General features: G+C 43.5%; 1 protein-coding gene across 7 annotated transcripts in view; it reads right to left on the bottom strand.

The window, feature by feature from the left end:
• VPS13D (vacuolar protein sorting 13 homolog D) overlaps positions 1-12,490 on the bottom strand; it is a 284,215-nt gene that overhangs the window by 194,724 nt on the left and 77,001 nt on the right. For all 7 annotated transcript variants that reach the window (XM_031664499.1, XM_031664502.1, XM_031664496.1 and 4 more), the window contains 5 exons: positions 9,926-10,136; positions 7,026-7,197; positions 6,726-6,838; positions 4,332-4,544; positions 373-638 (listed from right to left, as the gene is read on the bottom strand). In XM_031664499.1, coding sequence (XP_031520359.1) covers positions 373-638; positions 4,332-4,544; positions 6,726-6,838; positions 7,026-7,197; positions 9,926-10,136 — 975 coding nt within the window. The remainder of the gene's footprint in view (positions 1-372; positions 639-4,331; positions 4,545-6,725; positions 6,839-7,025; positions 7,198-9,925; positions 10,137-12,490) is intronic.

Below are 12,490 nucleotides of genomic sequence, written 5' to 3'. Positions count from 1 at the left end.
GAGGTTTTCACATACTAAACTTGCCTAAACTCCACAAACCACATCTGCTAGGGCCCTAAAGATCAAACAGCAAATTGAAGACAGACCGTACACTGGGAAAAAAAAGACCGCTGCCAGGCGGGTGCTCGGGCCAGGCATAAGCACTAGGCAGGCAGGGGGCAGGGACAAGCAACCCCACAGCCTTCAGTGGGCCAGGCAGCTCCCACCTGAAAATAGAGGCCAAGACCTCTGATGCTTTCAGGTCTGTAAAAGAGGCAAATGTGTAAGTGCTCATGTGAAAAATGGGAGGCAAAAGAGAAATCATCCTGTAACACAGATACTGAGTCTAACATCCAAACTAAGCACCAATGAATCACACCGACATATAATCACCTGTTACATTGACCTTGACCTCCAGGTGCCTTTCATTGGACACAGGAAGGGAAGACCGCTTGGTAACTACTCCACTCTTCACAGTTTTGGGAACTATAGCAGATTCGCTGCTAGAGTTATGGTGGCGAGAAGGAGTAACGTGATTTTGTTTCTTAATATCACTGGGAGTGTGGAGAAAATCATGGACTAACAGTAGCCAGTCAAATATGAGAAACACACGGAGATTGTTGAGAACTACTGTAAAGCAGGAGGAATCCTTGGTAGATCTATAAAAAGAAGACAGGAGAAACTAAATAGGAAAAAAGAAACATGGTATTTCAATAACCTGCAAATGTACTGCTCGGTTTTGGCAGGTGGTATTCCAGTATTTTCTAAACTGTCTGCTTAGAGTATCAGTAAACTTTGAACAATCGTTGAATAACACTTTCAGTGTATTACTGGTTTAATAACACATTCAGTGTAATAAGTTAATCATATTTTTAAACAAGCAACATTTTATAAGAAAGCAGCATAGATAGCATAGCTCAGAGGTTCTCAATCAGATGGTTTTGCTCCCCTGAAGACATTATTTCTTTTTTTTTTTTTTCCAGAGACAGGGTCACACTCTGTTATCCAGACTGGAATTCAGTGGCACAATCATAGCTCACTGTAACTTGAAACTCCTGGGATCAAGTGATCCTCCCGCCTCAGCCTCCCAAAGTGCTAGGATTACAGGTGTGGGCCACTGCACCTGACCCTTGGAGACATTTCTTATTCACATTTTAATTGCAATTGCAACTAGAGGGGGTTGTTATTAGTATGTAGTATAGGTAGAGGCCAGGGATGCTGTTAACTATCCCACAATGTACAGGACAGCCCCATAATAAGGAATTATCTGACCTAAAACGTCAATAGTGCTAAGGTCAAGAAACTCTGGCATGGTAAAGAGCACAGGCTTTGAAGTCAGAGACGCAGACTTAAATACTGCCATTTACGAGCTGTGTTATCTTAAGAAAGTCACCTACCTTCGCTCAGCCCGTCTTCCCACTTATAAAATGAAGAATATTAATATGATAAGAAATAAAGCACCAAGCACATAGCAGATATTTGATAAATGTCACTTTCTTTCCCTATGGGCTATTTCAAGAAGATCAATGAGGCACTCCTTCTTCGACATCTAGGATCACTTCTTTATAAATAATACCAAGTTTATACACACTAGTACTAGATTGTTTCTCTAGCTGAAACTGACCAGACGGCCCAGATCTTTTGGCCAGAGGAGAACAAGTAAGATGACATTTACCAGGGATAAATGACCCCTAAGCAACCTAGAGGTAGAGTTGGGGTGGGGGCCGGGGGACAAGTTGCCATTACTCCAAAGTCTATATTTGAAGTGAAAACCCAAGGGGGACTCTCAGGCCTGACCTCAAACCATGATGCAGGCCTGGCCTACTAATGGATAGGCCTCAGATGAGCAGGACAAGAGAAACAGGGGCTGGAGCACTTCAATGGGTTTTCTAGGTTGAACTTGGTTCCGTAAGCCCAAAAGAGACTCTAGGGTTCTAGCTACTACATGTACCTGGTTCCCTGCCCTAAAAGGTACTCCTATTTGGGAAAACCTAACTTGGAAATATTTCTAAGGCTGGTTTCTCTGCTCTCCCATTTCTCCTAAACCTGGCTCACTGCCTCCAGTAAAAGGGCATCATGATGCATGGCTCCTTCTTACAGACACAGCATTTTTCACAGAAACACTCTACTCTTTTGTAACGGAGAAAAAATGTTGCCCTCAGTAAAATGTTTCCACCCCATTTTGAACACAGATTGTCAGAGTTCTGTATTTAACTGGAAAGTCACAGTGTGTTGGATCCCTTTTCTGGAAAATATTTCAAGCCTTTAAACACTGTGAAGTGATTTATATTTGACACACAAGATCCCAACAGAAGAGTAATTCTTCTTCAGACACGAAAGGCGTTCAAAAATTCCCATCAAAAGAACATTTCACTCCTCTCGCTAACAATAGTATTTCTGTTAGTAAGAGCGAAGGTAAGGCTTTATTATTTGACTCCAATAAATTATGCACCTATAACACATAAATATTTCCAGGCCCCCTGTATATTAAAAATATGGTAAGAAGGAGACAACTACCTGACAGTCTAGGAAGCCAGATTAATAATAATAAAGTAAACTCAAACATAAATGTTTCCCGGCTGGGTGTGGTGGCTCACACTTGTAATCCCAGCACTTTGGGAGGCCGAGGCAGGCAGATCACAAGGTCAGGAGTTTGACAGCCGCCTGGCCAATATGGTAAAATCCCGTTTCTACTAAAAATACAAAAACTAGCCAGGCGTGGTGGCAGGCGCCTGTAGTCCCAGCTACTCAGGAGGCTGAGGCAGGAGAATGGCGTGAACCTGGGAGGCGGAGGTTGCAGTGAGCGGAGATCGTGCCACTGCACTCCAGCCTGGGCAACAGAGTGAGACTACGTCTCAAAAAAAAACAAAAAAAAAGAAATGTTTCTCCAGATGGACCAAACAGATGCCAGCCTCTTGTTCAAAGTTCCACCAAATGAACTGCAAAATGCAACCATCTTATCACATGACTGCAATCAGCCCAATGACAAGAAACCTGTTGGAAACGTCATTGGCTTTAACATCACAGACCCAGGTTTGACCTCTGATTTCCTGACCTACTAGCTGTGTGACCTTAGAAGAGTGAACTAACCCTTCTCCAAGTTTCTAACTTGGAAACTGCAAAATGAAGAAGTCACCCCCTTTGCAGACTTGTCAGGATTTCACTAAGCGTAGCTAAAGTGCCTGGCTCATGGCAAGGCCCGGTAAGAGGCAATCAGGATTCCTACTCCTGAATTTTTTAAAGTTCGTACAAAAGTATAAATGTCTACTCTGCTAGACTTCCTACAGGCATATGAAGAAATCATGACCTCTCTCGAAAAACAAAACACAACCTAAACCCTGGGGAATTCTGAACAGCACACTGAAATGTCAGGCATACAGAAACATGTAAGAATAATCCTGATGACTTTTTGTTCTGTTTTTTGCTTAACCACAAAGTTTTTCACAATCTTTTTACTTAGTGGTTTATACTTAACAACATGTCTGATGACATGAAGCACTAACAGAAGGGAAAGTCTCCTTTTTGGGTTTTCATTGAAAGACTTCTTTAGATCAGGCTTAATTTTTCAGTTTTAAGATCTATGTTCAGCCATAACATCAGCAAATGGTGTATCATAAAATAACACGTTATATCAGCAACAACAATGACAGCTGCCAACTGTGCCAAGCAATATGCCAGAATTACTTTAATTATTACCTCTACCCCATGTGGTGGGTAGAGGTAATTTTCTATTTTATGTAAGAGGAAGCTGAGGCTCAAAGGGGCTAAACAACTTGTCTGAAGACACATAGCTAGACAGTGAGAGAGCAAGGTTTTCAGCCCAGATCTGTCTGATTCCAAAATATATGTTCTTTCCATATACAACACTGCCTCCCATAATACCAGAAAGAAAAAATATAACCTAATTCAAAATGGTAAAAACTATGTATACATGGATAATGAGTCAGTAAGACTGGAATAAACGGGTAATTCAAGTCAAGCCCACCTTCCCTTCCATTATTTGTAAAGACCAAAAGTCTTTTTACTTTCTTCCTTAAACCAGCATAATTTCTTCCCTCTCCAAGCCATTTTACAAATTAAAATAGTCTATAGTTTACAAGGAGATTAATTTTAAGGCTCAATTCTGAACTACTTTATTTTTAAAGGCAACAGAGACATCTTTTGGCCAATAAATGAAACTGCAAGATTATAGGAATAATACGTTACTATACAGTACACTGCACTGATTAAGCCATTATCTGTTTATCTTTCTAACGATTCCTTGGTTTTTTGATGTTCTAAAGCCAAAAAAGACTTGACCCAAAAGGGAATGTCTCCATAGAGAAAGGCAGAGAAGGGTCTGGACCTGCTACCTGAAATGTAGCTCAATCTGAATGGATCCTTGGGTGGTGCTGCTGTTCTTAGCAGGCTGAAAGATACAGCTGAACACGTTCGTCATGCCAGGGCTCGTCTTCTGCCCAGCATAACGGGTGTCAAAAGCCATCATGGAATGGGAAACCAAGTTAATGGACTTGGTTTGGTTGGAGAAACTTTCATAGAGCAGTTTACATTTCTTGAAGTCAAATCTAAAAGAGAGAAAAGAAAGCAGGCAAAATGTGAAACACAACTCTTCCATTTTACAAAAGTATGTAAGTTCAAGATAACAAAAGCAAAATCAAAAATATATCTAAGTCCCATAAGGAGAATAACCTTCATTCTGAGTTTTCTTTGTTGATTTTGTTAATAGACTCCTTGAAATGGAGTTAGTGTCACTGTGCCTTGGATCTTACTTTTCCAGTTCCAAAAAGATGATCTTGCTCATAGGAAACGCATGAGAAGTAACAATACCACATGTTTAACATATTCTTGATCTGTTATCATTCCCACGACCCACCAGAAGTCTAAGAAGTCTGTATATTCCCAAAGAATGTCAAGGGTCCCTCGGGCCTTCATCTGTCAGCTTCTAGCTTGCCTGCATGTTTCACTCTCCAGTGTCTGTCCAACTGTTTATGTAAAACTGTTATAGTGTACTGGGAACAAATAATGCTCTTTACATGGAGAATAATTAAACTAATCTACCAAGAGGAAATGCATTTGGAACCATCTTTTTTTATAACAGAGAAAGCTGCAATGAGGAATTCGTAATTACTCAGTACCATTATGACAATACATGCAGAATTATTCCATATTGAGAAAAACTAAGGGCATAGCCAATCATCACAAAAAATTGCTGGGTGAGGTGGTTCACGCCTGTAGTCCCGCTTTCTTGTGGGGGCTGAGGTGGGAGGATCACTTGAGCCAGGGATGTGGAGGTTGCAGTGAGCCGAGATGGCACCACTGCAGTCCAGCCTGGGCAACAGAGAGAGATTCTGTCTCAAAAAAAAATAAAAAAGAAAAAGAAAAGAAAAGGAAAGAATAAAATTGCTGGCTCACAAGACCACCAATCTGGGACCACACTTTCAGTAACCAATGCTCTCATCAGCTGAGTTAGGTACGGACCATGGTGGACTTTCAACAGAAAGACAAACTAGAAGACAGAGTGCTTCAACAGGGAATAACTGGCCTTGAAGTGCTGTTTTCAAATGCCAAACCACTTTCCCAGTCATACGACCTTAAGCTAGCCAGAAAAACTCTATCTGGAAAAGAGGAGTGATGTATGCCCAGCTTACAGGGCTGATAAGAGATCAAAATGAAAAGGTTATTAAGTATGACATGCACTCTTTAAAGTTCAACACCAGTAATCACGAATTCATACATCTATATTGACCAAGGAAGTGACAGAAATAAGTGAAGTACTAGGTAAGCATATGTCCCATTTCAAGGGAGCAATTGCTACTGCGCTTTCAGATGTTTCCAAGTGAGAACATGGACCTAGTATTGCCAAAGCTTCCAGTTTTTCAAAAGAAGCTAAATACAAACCTTTTATATAAAATCCTGCAACTTTTTTTTTGGGCCGGTGGGGGGACCAGGTTTCAGCTCTGTCACCTAGGCTGGAGTGCAGTGGTGTGATCATGGCTCACTGCAGCCTCAACCTCCTGGTTCAAGGGATCCTCTCACCTTAGCCTCTTCAGTAGCTGGGACTACAGGCATGCACCACCATGTGCAGCTAGTTCTTTAATTTTTTGTAGAGACAGGGTCTCTCACTATGTTGCCCAGGCCAGTCTGGAATTCCTGGCCTCAAGCAATCCTCCTGCCTTGGCTTCCCATAAGTGCTGGGATTCCAGGCCTGAGCCACTGCGCCCAGACCCTAACTTTGAAAATGTTGGCCAGCGAGGCATCAATGCCGCACATCAAGTGGTTCTGCATCTCCCACCCCGTGACTACTAAGACACACAGCAAGTCAGGACTTCCTGACTCCATCACACTGTGTGGGACCACATTTTAGCTCCACGAAGTCTGCCAAAGCATTTAATTGCCATTCAAGACAATTCCAGAGTTCATTTTCCTCTCTGGCACATCAAAACACTAGCTGCTCTGTCACCCTAAGCAACTATAACGAGCAGAACAGCCTGAGACCCACAATGGTCACACAGTATGAGGGAGAAAAAGATCTTCACTGTTTTAACCACTGATAATTCGGGGTGGTCTGTTACTACAGCATAACCTAACCGACGTTGACTGATAGAGCAATGCATCTAAACTTTTCAATGCAGACGAGATTCCACCTGCGGGCCACCACTCTGCAACCTCTGCTCCATGTCAACGCAAAACATGTGTATTATTTGGATACTGTTACTAACAGTATAATAATATAATTAAAGGCATACCTGGCTAGGGACCCAGCACCTTCTTTTCTTTTTGGATCTTTAAGCTCCAGACTTACATTCACCATATCAATGAGGAAGCACATGCAAGTGTACACTTCTCCACTCAGAACAGTCTACAAAAGGAAAATGCCCGTCAATCCATAGCTGATGATGCCAACCTAAAAACAGGTTAATACGCCAAGAAATCTAATTTGCTTGCTGCTCCACCTTCTTTCTCCGGGTGAGTTTGAGGAATAGATACACAGGGTGACCATCAGCTGAGACTATGAGAGTTACAGAAGAACATAAGATCTCACTCACATGAATTCTTGGATCTTGTAAATCATAAGGCCGCATAAATTCCTCTATGGGTTCTCCCAGGTTGTTCTCTAATAAGCCGCGGATCAGCTTGTATTTATACAGATCCAGAGAGCAGTGGACTGAGGAGAGATTGCCATGGATAGATATGTCTGGCACAGTATGACTTATTTCTCTACGAAAAAGAAAAAAGATCACTTACACAAACAAGTCACTAACTTAACATTGACATAGCTCACACCCAAATAATGGGGCTAAAGTGTATTCACCTACATTATCAAGTAGGTAATTCCTACTTCCAATGACAAAAATTTCATGTAGCTCCAAATGAAACAAGTTAATACGACTGGCATGCTTCAACTATAAAAAGCCCCTTTTCTCCCAAAATTTACATTTAGAAAATCCTCAAACCAGGCCAGGTGTGGTGGCTCACACCTATAATCCCAGCACTTCTGGGAGGCTGAGGTAGGAGGATCACTTGAGCCCAGGAGTTCGAGACCAGTCTGGACAACATAGTGAAACACCATCTCTACAAAAAATGCAAAAATCAGCTGGGCGTGGTGGTGTGCACCTGTGGTCCCAGCTACTCAGGAGGCTGAGGTAGGGGGTTCACTTGAGCCCAGGAAGTCAAGGGTGCAGTAAGCTGTGATCACGCCACTGTATTCCAGCCTGTGTGACAGAGTGAGACCCTGTGGGAGGGGGGGAGGGAGGGAGGGAGGGAGGGAGGGAGGGAGGGAGGGAGGGAGGGAAGGGAGGGAGAGAGGGAGGGAGGGAGGAGGGGAGAGAGGGAGGTAAGGAAAGGAAAGGAAATCCTTAAACCTAATATGAGCTAACTAACTAATCTATTAACAAGGAAAACCTCAAGAGACTCAGAAAGAGCTTAAATATTACAGTTGGGAAAGCAATAAAGAAAAGATGCCAAGATCTTTAACTCTTTGGATTTAGTGGTAACTAAAGGCAGACACACCAGTGTTTCATACTGAGCCCAGATGGGACATTAGGATAAACTCCGAATAGGTTCATTATCTCAGTTGGGATGGACAGAAGTAAAGTTGAAGGGGGGAGGGGGCACACATCTATACCTCATCTCAATACTAAAAAGCTTTCTCTAACCTCCCATGGGTGAACTGGGCATCGTGAATCCTACAGATACTATGCTCTAAGTATAGAGAGGGATAGCGTTTGAAATGGCAGAGGTATGTAAAAAATGACTCTGTCTGCAGAGAAAAGCCGACATACAACAGAGTTTTAAAAGACAATGATGCAATAACAAAGAAAAACGGAGACGGCTGACCAAGTGCCATCTCGGGCTGCTGTGTGTGCGGTGTGAGACTGACAGGACACCCTGCATCCAGCATCACCTTCTATCAGGCCTAACAGAGTACAATTATCTGCACAGAAACACTGATGGGAGTGGGGAAAGTTTAGATAAGCTGAGTAGGAAAGCTTTTTTTTTGCGGGGGGGAAAGCATTGCTTGAAAAGAAAACAAAGTGTTCAATTTCTAAATAATGAAGCTCCTCTTAAGACTGCTTAGCCAGTAAAACCAAATATAGCCCATGCCAACCATAACTGAACACCAGCCAGGGCGCACTTGAATAACACGTAAGACTGAAACACAGACATCCCAGTGAGAACAGCTAAGCTGTATCATTAATCCAGAGAGAAACTAAAAAAGTGACATTAGATGACTTGCCCAAACCAAGAACTATGAAGGGAGTGGCCAAAAAGAGATTCAAAATCATGCCCTATACAAATAATAAAGCTGTTTTTCTTTTTTTTTTTTTTTGAGACTGAGTCTTGCTCTGTCACCCAGGTTGGAGTGCAGCGGCTCAATCTCGGCTCACTGCACCCTCCGCCCCACTGGTTCAAACAATTCTCCTGCATCAGCCTCCCAAGTAGCTGGGATTATAGGTGCACACCACCATGCCTGGCTAATTGTTGTATTTTTGTATTTTTAGTAGAGACAGGATTTCACCACGTTGGCCAGGCTGGTCTCGAACTCTTGAACTTGGGATCTGCCTGCCTCAACCTCCCAAAGTGCTGGGATTACAGGCATAAGCCACCACGTACATACGCCAAGGCGGGTATGACAAGGCAGGTGGATCGCAAGGTCAAGAGATCAAGACCATCCTGGCCAACATGGCGAAACCCCACGTCTACTAAAAATACAAAAATTAGCTGGGCGTGGGGGAGTGTGCCTGTAGTCCCAGATACTTGAGAAGCTGAGGAAGGACAATCACTTGAACCCAGGAGGCAGAGATTGCAGTGAGCCCAGATCTCGCCACTACACTCCAAACTGGCGACAGAACAAGACTCCATCTCAAAAAAAAAATAAAGATAAAATCAAACACTAAATTAGAATCATCTACTTAACTTCCTGTATCCCTCAACAAAACATAAGTGACTTCAGAGGAATTAGTTTTCTCTTTCATCATAGTAGCCCTCATGTTCAGCACATAGTAGGGACTCAATAAACATTTGTTAAATAGATGAAGAAATAAGTGAATAACTAGTTCTTCCAAACTTAATAGCACTGATTTCCACATTAAGATTCTACTTATCATAGACAGTTATTCAGATACAAAACATCGGCTGGGCATGGTGGCTCATGCCTGTAATCCAGCACTTTGGGAGGCTGAGGCAGATAGAACACCTGAGGTCAGGAGTTTGAGACCACAATATGGTGAAACCCCATCTCTACTAAAAATACAAAAATTAGCCAGACATGGTGGCGTGTGCCTGTAATCCCAGCTACTCGGGAGGCCGAGGCTGAGGAGAATCATTTGAACCTGGGAGGTGGTGGTTGCAGTGAGCCGAGATTGTGCCATTGCACTCCAGCCTGCCTGAGGGACAGAGCGAGACTCCATCTCAAAAAAAAAAAAAAAAAAAAAAAACCACTCACTTGTCCAAATTCCTTTCCACCTGCAATTTCAGCCTACAAGGCTCGGTTAAGAGGCTTCCTCCTGTCTGTCGCACAGAATAGGAAGGGAAGATCAGATCTCCACTACTGTCCTCTGGTGCCTTGGAGTATTCTCTTGGATGTCTCTCTGCAGCAAAGATGTCCATGTCCTGGAGATCCACGACAATGCAATCCAGCAGGCAGACATGGTCTTCTACAAGGACCCAAGGAAAGAGAAGTGATGAAGAAAAGGGGACCCGAAAAGGAGTTGCCCTAAACAAATAAAAAATGCAAAGCTCATTCTGTCTTTGAAAATGTTTACAGCTACCTGCTTCCCCCCGCTGTCCACTACTCAGAAAACTGGCTGTCCAGGAGTCTCCACTATGGCAGCCAGACCTCCTGATGCAAAGCTCCATGTGCTCAACACACCCTGCCCGCCTGCCTCCACTCCAAGCACAGACCGCGTCACAGTTCTTCAGTGTCTCATGCCCACGCTGTGACAACTGAGGCTACCAGGGGGAGGTTGATGACTAAATCTAACTCCTTATGCAATCCCTCCCTACACACAATGCTACCAAAAGGTTTACAAACTTTTCCCAGCACTAAAATTCTTTTTTCAAACAAATATTGCCACATGTAACCACTTCCATTTCCACCGACCAGATCCAAACCACCTTCATTCTTGCCCAGACCAAAAAGAACTCTCCTCCATTAGACCTACAAAATTCCAGTCTAGCCCTCACAAAACCATTCTCCCCACAAAATACCTGAGTGATCCTTAAAAAAATAAACAGTCCATAACATTCACTTCTTTTATACACTTACTGGCTATGGTTAATCCAAAATTCTTTCTGTAAGCCGGGTGCGGTGGCTCACACCTATAATCCCAGCACTTTGGGAGAATGAGGCAGGCGGATCACCTGAGGTCAGGAGTTCAAGACCAGCCTGGCCAACATGGTGAAACCAGTCTCTACTAAAAACATAAAAATTAGCCAGGGGTGGTGTTGGGCGCCCAAATCCCAGCTACTCAGAAGGCCGAGGCAGGAGAATGGTTTGAACTCGGGAGGCAGAGGTTGCAGTGAGCCAACACTGTGCCACTGCACTCCAGCCTGGGCAGAGCAAGACTCCGTCTCAAAAAAAAAAAAAAAATTATTTCTGTAAAACTCCCCCACATCCCTACGAGGCCCTGCATAAGCCCACTGCCTTCTTTCCCAAGCTCATTTCAAGCCATTCTCTCTCCTGCTCACTAAGCCTCAGGCTTACTGTCCTTTGTTTCCCCCAACATGCCAAGCTCTTTGCTGCCTCAACAGCCTTACAGGCGGCACGGCCCTCCCATCTCATCTAAATTCAGTCTTCTCTCTTCTTCTGTCTTTCCCATGATAACATTTATTATAATCTATCAATATTTAAATGTTCAGTGTCTTTTCATTAGTCTGTAAGTAGCACTGTAGGAGGAGCCATGTCTAACAGCATGTTAATATACTAGGGAATAAAATATTATAACACCTGGCATTAAGTGGGCACTGAAAAAATGAGTTTTGTATTAGTTACATTGATAAATACAGGAAATAGATAAATGTAGAGTTGATCTGGTAGAAGGGGGTAAGGAAAGGGAATGAAGCAGGCTTTGGAGATTCTCTAGGACAGGGGTCCCAAACCCCCAGGCCACGGACGGGTACTCACAGCAGGAGGTGAGACGGAGGTGAACGAGCATTACCACCTGAGCTCTGCTCCCTGTCAGATCAGTGGTGGGATTAGATTTTAAGTGAGGGATCTAGATTATGTGCTCCTTATGAGAATCTAATGCCTGATGATCTGAGGTGGAACAGTTTCATCCTGAAACCATCCCCAACCCTGTCCACGGAAAAACTGCCTTCCATGAAACCGGTCCCTGGTGCCAAAAAGGTTGGGGACTGCTGCTCTAGGGTACTGCTATGGAATCCTAGGATTATATGGGAACAGTGTGAAAACCACTGTCTTAATCCAAGACAATATATCATTAATAGTGAAATTTCATAAATAAATAGCAAATTAGTAGGAGAAATACTGTTAAAAATGAGACCTTCTTTCTATAAAACATCCCAAATCACTTCTTATTTTATTTTATTTTATTTTTTTTTTTTGAGACGGAGTCTCGCTCTGTCGCCCAGGCTGGAGTGCAGTGAGCTGCGATCGCGGCTCACTGCAAGCTCCAGCCTCCCGGGTTCACGCCATTCTCCTGCCTCAGCCTCCCGAGTAGCTGGGACTACAGGCGCCCGCCACCTCGCCCGGCTAGTTTTTTTTTTTTTGTATTTTTTAGTAGAGATGGGGTTTCACCAGGTTAGCCAGGATGGTCTCGATCTCCTGACCTCGTGATCCGCCCACCTCGGCCTCCCAAAGTGCTGGGATTACAGGCTTGAGCCACCGCGCCCGGCCCCAAATCACTTCTTAAAGGCATCCACTGATACATATGTAAGACTGGCCTTGTTCCTAGTCATCACAGACGTCATAACATCAGTGACGGTAGGCAGCATGTGCTGAGTGGCCCTCAGGTGCAGCCCTCTCTGTGCTCTAAAAGTGCATGCAGAC

The sequence above is a fragment of the Papio anubis genome, chromosome 1 (genome assembly GCF_008728515.1).
Source record: "Papio anubis isolate 15944 chromosome 1, Panubis1.0, whole genome shotgun sequence".
NCBI classification, from domain to species: domain Eukaryota; kingdom Metazoa; phylum Chordata; class Mammalia; order Primates; family Cercopithecidae; genus Papio; species Papio anubis.
This window is presented reverse-complemented; position numbering and strand designations above follow the sequence as displayed.